The 17,898-nt window shown below is 38.2% G+C and overlaps 1 protein-coding gene across 1 annotated transcript in view; it reads left to right on the top strand.

Annotated features, from left to right (window-relative positions):
• The window catches only part of slc40a1 (solute carrier family 40 member 1), a 44,642-nt gene extending 28,004 nt beyond the window's left edge, over nucleotides 1–16,638 (top strand). Inside the window, exons 6-8 of the mRNA XM_059966859.1 lie at nucleotides 11,006–11,251; nucleotides 12,460–13,125; nucleotides 14,702–16,638. Of these exons, the coding sequence (XP_059822842.1) occupies nucleotides 11,006–11,251; nucleotides 12,460–13,125; nucleotides 14,702–15,036 (1,247 nt within the window). The 3' untranslated portion in view covers nucleotides 15,037–16,638. The remainder of the gene's footprint in view (nucleotides 1–11,005; nucleotides 11,252–12,459; nucleotides 13,126–14,701) is intronic.
• The last annotated feature ends 1,260 nt before the right edge of the window (nucleotides 16,639–17,898 follow it).

Here is a 17,898-nt window from a genome sequence, read left to right as displayed (position 1 = left end):
TGATTCTTGAAAAATCATTACTAATGCCTCCACAATTTCTTCAGCTACATCTTTCAGAAGCCTGGGGTGTAGTCCATCTGACCTATCTACTTTCAGACATTTCAGCTTACCAAGCAATGTCTCCCTAGTAAGGGCAACTGCACTCACTTCTGCTGCCTGACCCTCTCGAACTTCCAGCACACTGCTAGTATCTCCTACTGTGAACATTGACATAAAGTACTTACTCAGTTCATCTACCATTTCTTTGTTCCCCATTACTACCTCTCCAGTATCATTTTCTAGTGGTCCAATATTTGCTCTCACCTCTCACTTACTTTTAATATAACTAAAAAGAAGACTTTTGGTATCCTCTGATATTATTGGCTAGTTTACTTTATATTTTATCTATTCCTTCCTGATGGCTTTTCTAGGCACCTTGGTTGGTGTTTATAAGCTTCCCAATCCTCCAACTTATCAATAATTTTTGTTCTAATATATGTGCTCTCTTTTGCTTTTATGCTGTCTTTGACTTCGGTTTCAGCTACAGTTGCCTCATCCTCCCTTTAGAATACTTTATTATCTTCCCCGTGTCTTTTGAATTTCCCTCAGAAACAATGGGCATCGCTGTTCTGCTTCCAATCAACTTTGGCCAGCTCCTCTCTCGTATATCTGTAATTCCCTTTACTCACTGTAACACTGATACATTCGATGTTAGCTTCTCCTCAAACTGCAGGGTGAATTTTATTATATTATGATCGCTGCCTCCCAAGGGTTCCTTTACCTTAAGTTTCCTAATCAAATCTAGGTTATTACATGGCACCCAATACAGAATTACCATTCCCCTAGTGGGCTGAACAGCAAGATGTTCCAAAAAGCTATCTTGTATGCATTCAACAAATTCTCTCTCTCGGGATCTAGTACAAACTGGATTTTCCCAATTTACATGAATATTGAAATTCCCTATGATTATTGCAATATTGCCCTTTTTCCATGCCCTTTCTATCTCCTGTTGTAATTTGTACACCACATCCTGGTTTTTGTTTGGAGGCCTGTAATTAACTCCCATTAGTGTCTTTTTTTTTATCCTTGCAGTGTCTTAACTCTATCTACAAGAATTCTACATCTTCTGATCCTATGTCACTTCTTTCTAAAGATTTGATTTCATTTTTTTTTTCATCAAAAGAGTCAACCCACCTCATCCGCCTACCTGCTTGCCCTTTCAATAAAAGGTGCTTCTTTGGATGTTAAGCTCCCAGCTATGAATATCATTCAGCTGTAACTCGGAGATACCCACAACATCAATCCTGCCAGTCTCTAACTGCACGACAAGATAATCTACCTTGTTCTGTAAATTATGTAAATTCATACTAACACCTTCAGTCCTGTATTCATCATTCTTTTTGATTTTGTCCACTATGTTATACATTAACTTAACCCACTGACTGCAATTTTGCCCTATCATCTGCCTCTCCTTCCTCATAGTCTCACTACACACTGCATACTTGTATACCAACAGCCCATCCTCAGCTATATCACTCCAGTTCCCATCCCCCTGACAAATTAGTTTAAACCCTCCCCAAGAGCTCTAGCAAATCTGTCCACAAGGATATTAGTGTCTTCACAAACAAGAGAAAAACTGCAGATGCTGAAAATCCAAGCAACACACACAAAATGTTGGAGGAACTCTGCAGGCCAGTCAGCATCTATGGAAAAGAGTACAGTCAATATTTTGGGCCGAGACCCTTCATCTGGACTTCATCCAGTTCTGTTGAAGGGTCTCAGCCTGAAATGCCTTTTGAGACTCAGCACCAGACTCTGTCTCAGTGGCTTACCTGATAGATCGCCCCTCCAAACAGTATCCAAAACAGTTTACATATTATTGAGGTGAACAACCACAAGGGTTCTTTACACTGGCTGCTTATTCAGTTTTGCAAATGACACACAGCTGTATTTGTCTATTACACCAGATGACCCTGAGGCTGTAAACCCGCTGGTCTGGTGTCTTTTTTTAAATTTTTCTTTTGCTCAGCATAACAAAACTTTCAAATTCCAGGTTCATTTATGTTTTTTCCCCTCACAGCTATCAGCTATTAGAACATCTCCACCACATCCTATACAAAAGCCCTTATTAGTATAGCAGACAAATTTACATCTACATATTGTAGAAAAGGTTGCCATGTTTTATGAAAGCTTTTTGTTTTTGAGTGTATCATACATGTCAAAAAGTCCAAAGGAAAATATTCCATGATTAATTTACGCCAACCAGAAAGTCCAGCAGCCTTATCGGATATCCAGCAAAGTAAGATGTTCTTCCTTGCACAAAAAGTCAGGATGTTAAAAAGTTTTTTCTGATGTCCATTAATAATACGACTGCTGGGTAAGCCTAAGAGAAAAGACGCTGGGTCCAGTTCAAGCTCCATCTTCAGAATCTTTTCCATTTTACCCAAAATATCACTCCAATATGCTTGAAGTTTGGGACAAGTCCAAAAACAGTGGGTGAGAGTTCCAATAATTCCTTTACATTTAGAACACATTGGAGAAACCTGTCTTAAATTTTGAGAGACAATCTGGAGTCAGTAGGCTCTATGCAGAATTTTGAATTGCAATGCTTTAGTTCTATTACAAACTGAAATTTTCTTTGCATTATCACAGATATCTCCCATGTTTCAGCTGTAATTTCTACTCCCAGCACTCCCTCCCAGACCCTTTCCAGCTGCTCAGCCTCTCCACAAGAATGTTCCCTCAGGATGCTGTAAAAAATACTGATGGTGGCTTCACCCTTAGAACAAAACACCCCTTTTTCTATGTCAGAACTATAGAAATCAGTTGACAATGATGTATTTTTCTCTTATCTGAAAGAAACAAAAAAAAAATCCTTGCTGGGTATGTTGAATTTCTGTACTATTTGACTAAAGACATCATCGTTCCTTCATCAAACCAAGTCTCGTAGATGAAAAATACCCTTAGAAATCCAAAGTTTAAATCCAGGACCCAGTATGCCAGGCTGAAAATTTGGACTGCCGGTTATTGGAGTGAAGGGTGATATTTTCGCTGCGCTGCCCTCGATTTGTCGCACCTCCCTCCAAGCCCTAATTGTGTTAATTATTACTGGATTGTGACAATATTCCTTAACTAATTTCATCTTATTGAGGAAAAGCAAATTAATAAGAGGGCATTTTGTTTGTGAGGCTTCAATGTCCAGCCAAATTGAGAAGGGGTCCCTGCAAACCCAGTCAACCACATAAGATAAAAAGGAACTTAATTGATATTTTTTAATGTCTGGAAAATCTAGACTCCCTAGACTACTGTGAAGCTGTAACTTAGACATTTTAATACAGGGTCTTTTTTTGTTCCAAATGAAGGAAATAAACCAGCCATTTTTTTAAAGTATTTGTTGGGTGAAAATGACTGGAATCATTTGTATTGGGTAGAGTAGACGAGGAAGAAAGTGCATTTTGAGCAAGGAGTGCTCCATTGCTCAAGATCCTGTTTGATCTTGTCAAATAACTGTAAAGTTAGCTTTGAACAATTGATCAAATGTAGGTGTGATGAATATACCTAGGTAAACAAAACCTGTCTGTGACCATTTAAAGGGGAGAACACCCTGAGTGTCAGGTACCTGCTGCAGATTCCCCAGAGGCATAGCCTCTGATTTAGTAAAGTTGATTTTATAATCTGAAAAGGTGCTAAATACATTGTATAAGGTGGTGCGCTGACATAGCAGGATTTGATAAGAAAATTAGAACATTATCCACATACAATGTAACTTTATGTGACTTTAGTCCAATGCCTGGAGCAGATATTTTGGAGTCTCGCCGAATAGCTTCTGCCAATAGCTCGATCACTAGTGTGAAAAGTAGTGGTGATAAATACTAAAGTTATCTAGTAAGAATGGCAGCCCGAGTGTCATTGTAAAGAACCTTCAGCCACTTAATAAAATTATTGCCCAAAGATCTGGTGTCTTCACAGAATGGTTAAGTTCCAATTTCTTAAAATGAAATAAACAAATTTTGATTATTGGTAACAATACAAATGTGTGGATGTTCATCTGACCTTAAAAGTCAAGCCAGAAGTAAAGAATGTAGGTGTTACTATTGACTCTGAGCTACATTTCAAAAAACATATTCACCCTATTATTAGGACTGCATCCTTTCATTCAAGGAACATTGAAAGGGTTTCATTCCTCAGAACATCTGAAGATGCAGAAAAATTGACACATGCTTTTGTTTTTAGCCATTTAGACTTCTGTCATGCACTCTTTTACTGCCTAAGAAAGGTATAAATTGGCTGCAGCTTGTTCAAAATGCAGCAGCAAGAAATTTAACCAAAAGAAGAAAATTTGAACACATTTCACCAGTTTTGGCATCATTACACTGGCTGCTATGTCCTTTAGGAGATTAATTTGAAATACTCTCAATTGTATATAAGGCTTTGAATAATCTTGCTCCTCCATATATTTTGGAGTGTCTATCCCCTTACATCTCTAATCATAATAATGGCAGGTCCACTTACTCCTCCTTCCTTTTTATTGGCCCCCCTCTGTTTGCTGCTCACTGAGGAAAAAGGCTGAAAGCACCCGAGCTCCTTTTAAACCCTCACACTGCATCACCCATAACCAACCTCTTGTGCTGATTACAGGGAGGCCCTTCCTTTGTGTAAGATTGTAGAGGACACAAGGGTAGAGACAGATCAGTTTCCTTTAGCACCAAATAGATTTTGTTTAGGATGGAAGCCAATTTGATTAAAAGCATGAATGTGTCTCAATTGAACTGTGGGACTTCGGTGGCAAATACAGATTTTTCCTTTGCCGGTTTCATGATGTTTTTGGATCCAAAAAGTATCCATTGCACTACCATTAAAGCTAAATAGTAGTAGTTCTGAATGTTCTTCTAGGAAGTGATGTGTGGCCTCTGTGGTGATATGTAGCTTATAAAATTTCCTCTTTATTTTTTGTACATAATGTATAATCAAAGAATATGAGTATCTGTATGCGTGAAGAATGAGAAATTATATTAAACAGCTGAAGCTGGTGAGGACAATATAATTTTAAGAATTGTATGAAGTAGTGGAAAGTAATGATAAAGTTCAACAGCATGGGTGCAGTCTTTTCTGCCTTTTACATTAGTCATCTATATTTCAAATCTATCCACCAAGCTAGTTATTTACAACAATCCCTACTTCCATTCACTGGGTGATAGCATTTACAGGTCATTCAGGTAAAAGCTCTTGATCCTAGGGTATCGATACTCCATTTGTTAGAGTATGTGAGACAAGGCATCGTAACCATGCCAGGTCAGCAGCCTTGGGGCTTGACACACAGTTTGTGAAATATCAAGAGTGCTGCTCCCACATACAAAAGGGTCTCCAGCAATGACAGATAATGTTTGCATTTGTTGTTAGCAAATATTGCCATGTGGATTTGACATTGGTGTCAGAAAATACTTCATCAGAACAAATCTGAGAATACACTTCCAGGGATAAGTCCTGTGCTGAAGTGAAAAAACAAATATTTGTATGTGAGGAACTGAAACAATGTATCATAACTATGGCCAGGAGGCCTGCAGTGAGGAATTATTATTCTAAGCCAACCATACCAGCTTGTGTTCATGATATCCCTCTGAGGTGATCATAAGTGATGAAGGTATCTGGAATCATGAACTGTGAAATTGAGGGAGAGTGTCCAAAGGTGGCCTATCCAAAGAACATTCCTGCTGAGACAGGTGCACAGATGGATTTCTCTTGTAAACTATCACTTGAAGTAATATTATCGTATTTAAAGTGCAACATGCTAATTCGTGGCCAGTACTGGTCAAACTGATAACCAATGCCTGGTGGGTTCAGCAGGAGGCATGATGCAGTATGGTCTGTAAGATTAACAAAAATGCCTCTATGCAAATTAATTGAGGAACTTCCTATGCCGTTTAAACACTGGGTGGGTCACCAGCCCAACAGAGTCATGTTCACACAGCTAGGAGTTTTGCATGATACCTTGCACAGGGTCAGAGGAATAGAAATGATCAGAAAGCTAATCTTAATTAGTTATCTGATATCATATCGATCTGCCTCATTTTATATGTAAGTATTTCAAGGAAGAAACCCAGCCATATTTTACAAATCGATTTTCCAGGATCCAGGTATCACTACCAAGGCCAATTTTTTCTTTTGCTTTTCCCTAGCCATTCATGAGAAAGTGATACCTTCGTGAGCCACTGCTGTTCATCTGGTGATGGTATATCCTGAGTACCTTACCAGTTCTGTGAGTCAAAATGAGAAAAGGCCCAAAGCATTTCAATTTCAACACTCACTTATCAGTTCATGTATGAAATTTAATATTTTAGCTTTGCATCTCTTGGGAGGATTGAATAAAGGCAGATAAGGTGGTCGGTCTAGTGTGTCTCCTTTCATTGAAAATCATTGAGTGAAGCTCACACTTTGAGCTGAATACACTGGTTAATTATTTCTACCCAGCAGTTACATTTTAGTTAGCAGTTCCAAGATTTCAACAGTTTAAGCATTTTGTGTCAATATATAGAAACATCAGTTTTAAACCCGTGTATGGATTGGAGGGTAGTTCATGACCAAATCTCGGGCACACCCAATAACATAACAAAAAGTAGTCAAGGATATCTAATCCTTTACCATAAGATCATGAAAGAATAAGAGATGGGAGTTGAATTATGCCATTTAGCCCATTGAGTTTGCACTGTCATTATATAATGGCTGATTTATTATCCCTCTCAATCCCACTCTCTTGCCTTCTAATGCACTTTTTTTTGCCCTTACTAATCAAGAACCTATCAACCATTGCTTTAAATGTACCAAATGAATTCTACAAATTAACCACCTCTGATTAAAGAAATACCTCATCTTTGTTCTAAAGGGATGTCCTGGTGTGCCAAGGTTGAACCCTCTGGTCCTAAGAGTACTCCACTATAGGAAGCAATCTCTCCAGGTCCACTCTAGGTCTTTCAAGATTCAATAGGCTTCACTGACAGCACACCCCACCCCCCATCCTGCTGAACTCCAGGCAGTGCAGGTTCAGGCCCATTAAATGTTCATCATACATTAATCCTTTCATTCCTGGGATAATTACAGTGAATCTCCTCTGGGCCCACTGGACTCCAATGTCAGCTCATCCTTTCTTAGATACGGGACCTAAAACTGTTCACAATGCTCGAAGTGTTGTCTCACCAATGTGCTTTAAAGCCTCAGCCATACAGCTTTACTTTTACATTCTAGTCATCTTGAAATGAATACCTACATTGCATTTGCCTTCTCCACCACAGACTCAACCTGTAAGCTAACCTTCACGGAAGGTTAACCCATTCAGAAAACAATCTACACCTTTATTGCTTCTACCAAAGTGCATGACCATACTCTTCCCTGCACTGTATTCCATCTGTCTCTTCTTTGCCCATTCTCCTAATCTGTCCAAGTCCGTCTACAGACCCCCATTTCTTCAAACCTACCTGCACCTCAACCTATCATATGCAAACTTGACCACAAAGCCATCAATTTTGTCGTCTAAGTCACTGAGGAAGGAACAGTAAGTGAAGTTTCCAAGTTTACTGGTGATATGAAAAAGGGTGGAAGAGCATGTTCTAAGGAAGCATGTTTCTCTTTGATAGTGGGGTGCATGTGGAGGCAACTCAAATAATTTCAACTAAATTACCAGGAAGGGATGTTAGTGTAGCTTCCTCCCATGTTATTGAAGGTGAGGCAAAACATTCTTGTGAGCTACTGAGGCCTGTGCTCCATATTGATTTAGATACTCTAAACCCAATATGCTAATTATTGGTTTATGGAGGCAACTGTAATTGGGAGCAAAGGATCTCAGACCCTTAGGCAGGGGATTTCTTCATATTTTAATAAGTTTCAGGTTCCTCGGTCATTATTTCCCATAACGTGGTAGAACTGTCTTGTTATGACTGAGATTATTGTGGCTGCTATAGGAGGCTCAACTCATGAAGAATGAGCAACAGATGAAGTTTCTTGGTTAATGAGTTACTCATTAGTAACAGATATTTTAATTGAATGAATGATTTATTAGAAAGCCTTTATAAGGAGGAATTACTAAAACCGTGTTTGGATTAACGTCTAACCAAACAAAGAGGACTAAACTGTTAGAGGAAGGTTGAAAACAATAAGACTACAAAGTATGAAATTGGTTCTCAAATGAAAAATTGAATAGGTCAATAACCTGGGAGATGAGAGAATTTCAATGGTACATTCAGGCAGGTTGGACTCATTTGAGACATTTGGTGATGTTATAAGCTCAGGTGATATCTGTGGAAGTTGCAAACAAACCAAAGTCAGCCCTAGTTGCATAACCTTTGACAAGCTAGCAAAATGTTGCAGTTTAGATAACTGCACATTTTGATCAGACAACAGATCCTTCATTGTGCTCTCTTTCAATTGTCCTTTCTAAACAATGGTGAATGTAAGTTCACCTGACTGAGGAATTTCAGCCGTATTGCAATACTTAGTTTCTGCTGTGTATGTTTAAATACTATTCTCAGTACTCATCATCGCCTCAGCATTGCCTTGTCCTCATCTCACCAGTGACTCTTGTAGAACTTTCCATCAGTATTTTCCTGACTGTTGTGCATCTTTTATCACTCTGCCCCTCTGCCCTTCAATAATGTTATATATACTTCCTTTTACCATTCCCAAAATGTCTTTAATAGCTTTCTGCCAGTTATTTGTGCCTGCTGGTGACCTTTCACTAAGTCTGCCTGCGTTGTGGTTTTCTACAACAGGCACAAAGAAACACTAATTGCATTTCAACGTATACTAAATGCTGGAGGAACTCAGCAGTACAGGCAGCATCTATGGAGAGGAATAAACAGTTGACTATTCAAACCAAGACCGTCCATCCGTGTTGAAGAAAGGTCTCGGTCCAAAATGTCACCTATTTATTCCCCTCCATAGATGCTGCCTGATCTGCTGAGTTCCTCCAGTGTTTCGTGCCTATGTGTGTGTTGCTCAAGATTTCCATTATCTGCAGAATCCCTTGTGATACTAATTAAAGTTTCCTGTTTTAAAAGGACTGTTTCATTAATACATATATCTTGTTAAAAATCTGCTTTTTATAACATTCTCAAGGCTTCCTCCGTAGCGTGACCACAAGTACAGTAATTGCTTTGGAAAGTTTGTGCTAAGGTTGCAGCTAAGTTCAAGTGGGAGTCTTTACCCAGCAAGTTTTCACAACAGAGCCGTCCACTGCTTCCATGATAGCAAGCATGAGCTCCAGACTTTGCACACAGTCAGAGTTGCAGCTGGTATTCTTTATGCACCTTGATATTACATGCAGGCTTTCCTTCAGCCTCAACAATGTGCCAAGTGTTCAGTTGTGCCTGCTTCTATCTGAGAACTATCCACATGAAACCCCCATCATATCCTGTGGAGCAGAACACCTGTTTTAGTTGCCAGTGACATGTTATCTAGTCTTTCCTTGCCTTTTCTGGTTTCTCCTGATCATTCTAAGTGCTGGTATAGTAGGAAATATGTTTGAAGCATACATAATACTCATTTTCTTACATTAACATTCCATTTATTTATTGTAATTGTCCATTTGAAACAGTGATGTATATAAAATATGTTTTCATTTTTGTTATGTTTCCTTCTTATCCTAAGCCATGACTCAAAAAATTACAGTGTTGAATATAACGGATTGCACTTTCCAAGCCAGCTCTATTATGAACTTAGACCCGAATGAATTATATTCAAATGAACTCATCAGGGACATTTATTTGGCTTTATTATACAAGTACTTCGTTATATTCTACAGCCCTTGCACCCTGCTGATTGTTTCTGGCAAGTCTTTCAATAGGTCTCTAGTTATTTTTCAGCTCGGCTGCCACGGCACTTCACATAATGTTTTCGGTGGCATTGTTTTTACTTAGCATCAGTTACCCATCCTGCTGTGGTTCTTCTAATGGAATCAGCTTCTGTCGGAAGTGCAAAGTCAATCCATCTACGATGCCTTCCAGTAGTGATGATACTCAGGTCTTCTTGCCTGCAATGGGTAAAAAGTTCTGGATTTGAGATTGTTCAGGGCCTGAAGGTGGAGTGTACTTTTAATTTGAGGTCTATTATGTTATTATGTGAAATAAAGACATCATTCTAACATCCTGTGCTGATGAATCTTGAATTTGGCTTTAGTGTTGAATTTTGATGGTGTCCAGACTTACATTTCTGCTGCTGAACATGTTCCTGGCTTTGTTCTTGTTGCTTTAGATGTCCTGCATATTGTACCAACTTGCCTGGTGGTTTTGCCCAAGTATGTGAATGTTTGTACATTGGCTTGTCTGCAGTTGAGGGTCATGATACTGATTTTTTTATTGCAGTTAATTCTTATCCAAGTTTGCTGCCTCACTGTGTTCTGTTTTTTGTTTGTGTTGGCTGAGAGCTGGAAGAGTGAGACCAGCTGCAAAGTAAAAGTCTTCAAGGGATAAGAAAATGGATCTGCTAAGAAACACAAAGTTTAGTCCGTAATCCTACCCAATCATCTCTGGGAAAGAGCAATTCTATATATTAAAAAATAAATATTTCAACTTTTAACAGATTTTGCAGGTACATGGTCAGTACAAAAAGTTTCAGTTTAAAATCAGTAAGATTCTTTTGTGTTTTAAAATACAGGTAAATTTTTTAGAACAGCAGGTTAAATGGTTACTACTGTAAGTTAAATAACCATGGTAATAAAGTCCGTGGTGTTATCAGAAGAGGCTTGTATAGTAAAGATCTTTATACAGATGCATAAATGTACGATCATTCTTGCATTCTTGAGCAGTAAATCAACCCATCAAGCATTCTCCATATTTGTGGAGCTCAATCTAACTGGCAGTTTTTTATATTTGGCAAACTACTTATAGAAACAATGTTTAATATTATTGTTAAAAGCAGTGCTACTGTAACTTCTTGTAAAACAATACTGTATACAAGTCTTTTTATGTCAACTGTTAAATGTAAAAGTGACAGCATCTCCAGATAGTATAAGAAGCACTGTCTTTTCCTGTCCCTATAGATATGAATGCTACAGTTCGCCGAATTGATCAGGTGACAAATATTTTGGCTCCAATGGCAGTCGGGCAAATAATGACATTTGGCTCAACGGTGATTGGCTGTGGCTTCATTTCTAGTTGGAATCTGTTCTCGATGTGCTTCGAATATTATCTGCTGTGGAAAATTTACCAAAGAACACCTGCACTGGCCATCAAAGCAAGTCAGAAGGTAGATGAACAAGAGTTGAAGCCACTGAACAAACAAAAAGGTATTCAATAACTTTGTCAATGTCTAGTGAACAGTTAGCTTATCAGACAACAGTCAACCTTCTGTTTGGTGCGTGCAATAACTCAGGGTATTTGAGTTTCCTAACACGTAGGCTCCAATTTGTTGTTGAATCTTAGTCAGTCTCATGTTACCAGTTATAAAAATACCATTATTGCAATCTAACTTGTTTAAATAAATTACAATTTTTACCATGGGCATTTTTAAAATTTATATATCGTAGTCTTGGAGTGTTTGGGATAAATATATAAAATTGCGTTAAATGTTAAAGGATGACACAAACTCTGAATTATAAAACACCAATATATTCAGTGAAGAATCACAGTAGTAATGTTATAAAAAGGCAGTATATCAATGAATTGTAACAACGAATTTCCTTTTCCGCCTGTTAAATTGTGCCTGCTCTTTCTGGGGTTTGAGTAGCACATCTGCTTCCATTGTGTTGGATTCCCCTAATGAAAGAAAGGAAATCTGTAATTTGACGTTATAATAACTGTCTCATCTACTTAATAATAACCAGCTTTCTTTAACTTTACATTACTCTAATTTCAAGTCCAAATTTTTTTGATCACATCTGTCATACAAATTTAGCATTAGAGCATAGAACATTACATGTTTTAACAAGCAATAACATGTTAAACAACATTACAATTACTTAAAAAAGTGCAGAATAAATTCATACTATGATCAGCCATTTGCAGAAGTTGTGTTAACACTTATGACGGACTACTATACTTAATTGACCAAAACACAAAGGGGAGTTGACAGAGATCTGAGAAAGGATAAGTGTTTCAGAGAAATTGGACAGGAAACGGGACTGGTGGAGTTGCTTTACCAGGATCTGGCATGGACTCAGTGCACTGAACAGTTTATCTGTGTCATTAAAATTAATTTAGGTTAAATCAATGGAAAATATGAGAGATTGCTCCTGGCACCAAGTTTGGTCCATTAACTATCACTGTTTAGAGTATTGGCATGTGCACTACAACAGCTTATGTCGTCCCATAAAAAATCCAGAAGAAAATTGGTAGTAATGAATATTAACATAACCAACTAGTCATGTATTTATATAATTATTTCCACATCCCCATCAGGATGTCCAGCGAGTCTTTCAACCAGTGAACTATTTTTGCAACATGGTTCTTGGTGTAATATCTCTGGTTATCAATTGGTGATGTTATGTGTTTCTAGATACTGAGTCTGGCCAAACAAAGTCTGGCGATGAAACAGGATCAGGCCATCCAGCTGAAGATGCTCATCGGGTAAACATAAATGCATCGAAAGAAGAAGAAAAACGTTGTGGTGCCAAAATTCTTGAGCCTTTTTATACATTACGGGATGGGTGGGTAGCTTATTACAAGCAGCCAATATTCTGGGCTGGCATGGGCCTGGCCTTCCTCTACATGACAGTCCTGGGCTTTGACTGTATTACAACAGGATATGCTTACACCCAGGGTTTGAGTGGATTCATCCTGAGCTTGCTGATGGGGGCCTCCGCCGTTGCTGGAATTCTGGGCACCATCGCCTTTGTATGGATACGCCGGAAGTGCGGCCTGATCAGGGCAGGCTTCATTTCTGGTGTGACTCAGTTTGCATGCCTGATTTTGTGTGTGATTTCTGTGTTCATGCCTGGAAGTCCTTTGGATTTGTCCGTGTCACCTTTTACGGAGTTCACCAACAGAAACCTGGATCCGAAGGCCTGGACGGAAGCAGTTGGACCAACATTACAACCACAGCTAAGCACTACAATCGGGTACAACTACTCAACGACTGAATCTCCAAGCACTGAAGAATTTGAACCAGAATCTTACATCTCAGTTAGCTTGCTCTTTGCTGGTATCATCGCTGCAAGAGTTGGTAAGTGTGCAACTCAGCTGATAGGTCAACAAGAAACATATGTAGTTCACGCCAAAAGGAGGAGTCTTTACTCCAGGGCTTCTCAGCCTTTCTTAATGCCATGGAACCTTACCATTAACCGAGGGCCCCATGGACTCCAGATTGGGAACCCCTGCTTTAGACCTTCTTCCTTTTAACATGCCTTAGGCTACTATGAATGTCTAAACTAAAGATTTGTACTGTATTTGGAGATAAGCAGTTAACATAAATCTGTTTTCCTTTATGATGAAATGGATTCATTTCTACGTACTTGGTACATAAACTTTTTATCAAAGCCCTGATAAAATTAACTGAGTTGTCAGTCAATACATCCCACACCGCAGGATGCTTAATTCAAATAAAGTATCCAAGATACACCAATGGACAGAGACCACTGGGCATATCCATTGATATTAGCATATATTGTTAGACTGCAATCCTTTATAGGAAATTGCACTGTGTATCTCTGGAATGAACGCAGGCAAATAGGATTGTAAGAAATTTGTACATTCTCCCCATGACCATGTGGGCTTCCTCGGGGGTGGGGGGGCTCTGGCTTCTTCCCACATTCCAAAGATGTATGGGTTGGTAGGTTAAATGGTCTCAAGGGCGTAAAGGGACAGTGCAGGCTCATTAGGCCAGAAGGGCTTGTACCTCTGCTGTATCTCTAAACCTAAAAATTAAATCCTCTTTCGTCTTCCATTTCTCATGGCAGAAGAATGCAGAATTGGCCGAAACACATATTTGTCTCAGGTTAGTGGTTTAATCTCAGAAAAGGGCAGCAAAACAGGGCCTACATGATTGCCAACTTGAGTTGCAATGAACCATTTCTATTGTTGTGTCTTTGCTGAGATGCATGAAAGAAAGGTGATCATGCTTCACACGATCCTTTCCCGCGCCAGCCATAGATCAACTGTATCAAAGTCTTGGGAATATATGGGGAAGGAGGAATGCAGAAATCAATGTATGCAGTAACAGCTGTTCTTGCCTTGGTAGTTGTGAGGTACAAGTGACCCTATTGTGTAATGAGGTAGTGGCTGAAGCAGAGATTACAAGCAAGACTACAAATGAAGAAAAATGACAGGGAAAATATTTTGATCTGTGGAGTATGAGGCAAACAAGTACTTTGATTAATATATCAAAGTTAAAATGGAACTCATTAACTCATGAATAATTTGGAATTCAGCATAATATGCTCCTGATTTAACAAATGTCATAGTTGTACCGTTAGGGAGCAGTTTAAGTTGGTAGTTGTGGAAAAGTGATGTCATTACTGGTACACTCTACATCGAGTAGATGCCATTTGCACTAAAAGTGCACAGTCCAGTTTCCCACATACTGTAGTTTCAGCTGGAACTGAATCCTTGTGCAGGTTTATGAGCAATTTGTATGTAGAGAATAAATGATAAGTGAAGATGTTAGATACTACAAATTGCTTGTTTAACAAAAAATAGATACAGATTACCTTTCTTTAATGTGCCAGGCTTGCTGGTTGTGTAGATTTAAGCACGTATTTTATTTTGCCAAAGTAACAGTGATATTTTTTATTTTTCCTCAGGTCTCTGGTCCTTTGATTTAACAGTAACACAACTCATTCAAGAAAATGTGGATGAATCAGAACGTGGCAAGATTAATGGTGTGCAGAATTCCATGAATTATCTTCTTGATTTATTACATTTCATCATGGTCATATTAGCTCCAAATCCAGAAGCATTTGGTCTTCTTGTAATCATTTCAACCTCTTTTGTTGCTATGGGGCATTTGATGTATTTCATGTATGCTTACAAATCACTGGGAAGCCAACTCTTTGTCTGTAGCTCCAAAGACACAGCAACTCAGGACAACAATCCTCAAATAACTGATTGTGTAGTAGTCAGCACAAGTAATGACTAAAGAGATAATATCATTTGTTCTGACCTAGAGCTTACATTTTAAAGATACTTACTTTTCAAGTAGCTTAAACATCTCAATTAGTACTATTATACAGAAGCCTTATTAAGCCAGATTTTCTTAGTCGCTACATATTTTTTTCTTCTGCTTCATACTAAATATTAAAATGTTGTATGTATGGCTCAAATAGATATCGCCAAGTGAATGATTCAAAACTATTGAAGTCATTTGCCATTTCCGTAGGAAGCAGTTGACTAATAAATACAGTATAGCATTATCTGTTGGGGAATGTATGCATTTTACGTAGTGCAGTGGCTGATATTGGCTTGGTCAGAGAAAAGTAATAAAAAGGTTCTTAGTAAAAAAGCTGAATGTATTGTACACGTTACCATAAGAGATGTCAATTGAATTAACATTTAAATGTAGTTTTATTGAGATAGCTACTAACAAGTATTATTATCATTTATAGGCTCCAGAATGGTATATAATTGATTTTCACTAAAATATTGTATCTTCCTTGCTGCTAATATCATCAAGGGAACTGTTTGCCAATCTGCCAATAACATTTTTCAAACGTATGTGGGTTATATATGACATCTGGAGTAAAGGGATTAATATTTTCAACTAAATGGTGCCTTGACGTTAAAAATGTGAAATGCTGAAATAACTACTTAATACCACACTGTACACAAAAACACTGCAGCGAGTTTCCGAGTATGCAGGAAATGGGAGTATTAATATTTGCCAACAAAATCTGTAGGCCAGAAAATGTGCTTAACACCACAGATCTTTGCTTGATTAATTATAAGGGTGGAAATGATCAATTCTTGTGGTTTCAAGAGATATTCTATTCCATACATTAGGATCTCCTTGTGACATAGTCATTCATATTAAACTCACTGGCACAACTGGAAAATAGATACTTTTTTATTTGGAAAATTCTTAATCTTACATGGCCTTGTGGAACCTGGTTTTTTTGAGATGGGATGCTGGAAATGTTTTTCCACATTACATTACATTCAAAGGGATGCCCTCTAGTTATTCATATAGAATCATTAAGATACTTGCCAAGTATTTGCAAGTAGTGTTCTTAATAATATTTTCCTCTTAATTGTGGAATAGGATACATGGCATTTGTCCCTAGCACATTATCCAATACACAAGTTCAAGTTCTGGTTGAAGTGACCAGAAGTAGGGGGATAATGAGTAAAGTTTTCCTTGTTTGAAGGTGGACATTGTAACATCTATGCAGTCCAATCCATGATTAGATTAATGAGAAGGGCATCAAGTCTGTGTTGCATTGCAAATGAAAATATAACAATTGCAACTGTAATTTTATGCAAAACCATGAGAAATTAATCATAGCCAATGGATATGGATCCTTAAAATTTCTAATTTTTATTATAACTATAGCTTTAGAAGATCTTTATGGTCAATATTTATGTTATATTAGAGACTGAAGTAGAATTTCTGGATTCATCAGAAGATATGATAACCATTGTTTTAAAATCCATTTGTAATTCTTTTATCAGCCTGGCTGAAGCATATGACAATAAACACTCCGAAGTCTTGAAAACATTGCTAAATAAAATGTTGCTAAAATAACATATGCTTGTTTTGGTGGTTCTTTTGGCCTTTTCCTGTTATACATTACAACATAAACATAACATAAGCTTGGTAAATTCCCTGTCTTGTGTGAATCAGAAGCATAGGTTCAGGTCATATGGAAAATGGTGGCGTTTCTTGGTTTGAGGAGCATTTTTCCTGGGTTAGGAAGTTTAAGGTGAGAAATTCAAAGGAGCTTTGAGGCGCAAGGTTTTTTTTATATACAGAGCGTAGTGGTTATATGGAACAAGGTGACAGAGGCAGAAACAATTATAATCTAAAGACATTTGGACAAAAATAAAGCAGTGTAGATCAGTGATAAGAGTGTTGGTTGGCAGCATGGTCAACATGATGAGTTAGGCTGAAGAGTCTGTTTCTGTGGTGTACAGTTTGATGATTCCAACTCTATAAGCAGTCTGTAATAATGCTAAATCATTAACTAAGTGTCTAGACACTTGTCAAATATGTTATAAACTAGAATGGACAAATTTTTTTGAAAGTGTTTCTTGCTTTGAATTTTTTTGTTTATGATAGGTTGTTTGAATCTGAACACACATTAATTTCAGACTACTTGGGTCATGTAGGAACTTGGAGAAACAAGAAATTAACTTTTATTGAATATAATGTGCTTAACTGTGTAACAGTACCGAACACTTTGTATTAGTTCAACTAAGCTAAGAATGTTGATGGTTTTCATTTGTACTTAGTGTCTGAGGCTTCTCACTTAAGTGCCCAACAATAATCAGCCAGCATTGATGGATTCCAGATGCCCTGATACTGTTTCTCTATGACCACAATGTCTTGGTGAAACCTTTCACCATGCTTGCGACAGCACCAAGGTTTGCAAGGAAGAAGTCAGACATATAGCATCAGATAATCAGCATATAGGTACAGTACATCCCAGTCTTACCCAGCTTCTCTCAGGAGCAGGAGTGTGCTGGGATTCCCCAACATTTTACTGGGAAATCCATCTCTGAACCTACGTAGTACTGGATATCTGGATACAGATGCCAGAATTTGGAGCAAAAAAGAAATTGTTGGAGGAACTCAATGGAGCTGGCAGCATCTGCACGGGGAAATGGACAATCAGATGCATGGTGTCAACCTAAAACATAGCCAGTTTCTTTCCCCAGATGCTGCCTGACCTGCCAAGTTCCTCCAGCAGTTTGTTCCTTGACTATTTATTTGGGTGTGTTGGGCCATGGCCAAGTGATTAAGGCGTTCTTCTAGTGATCTGAAGGTCGCTAGTTCGAGCCTTGG

This window comes from Hypanus sabinus, chromosome 4 (assembly GCF_030144855.1).
Source record: "Hypanus sabinus isolate sHypSab1 chromosome 4, sHypSab1.hap1, whole genome shotgun sequence".
Taxonomy (NCBI): domain Eukaryota; kingdom Metazoa; phylum Chordata; class Chondrichthyes; order Myliobatiformes; family Dasyatidae; genus Hypanus; species Hypanus sabinus.
The sequence above is the reverse complement of the archived record's forward strand: the minus strand, read 5'-3'. Positions and strand labels throughout refer to the sequence as shown.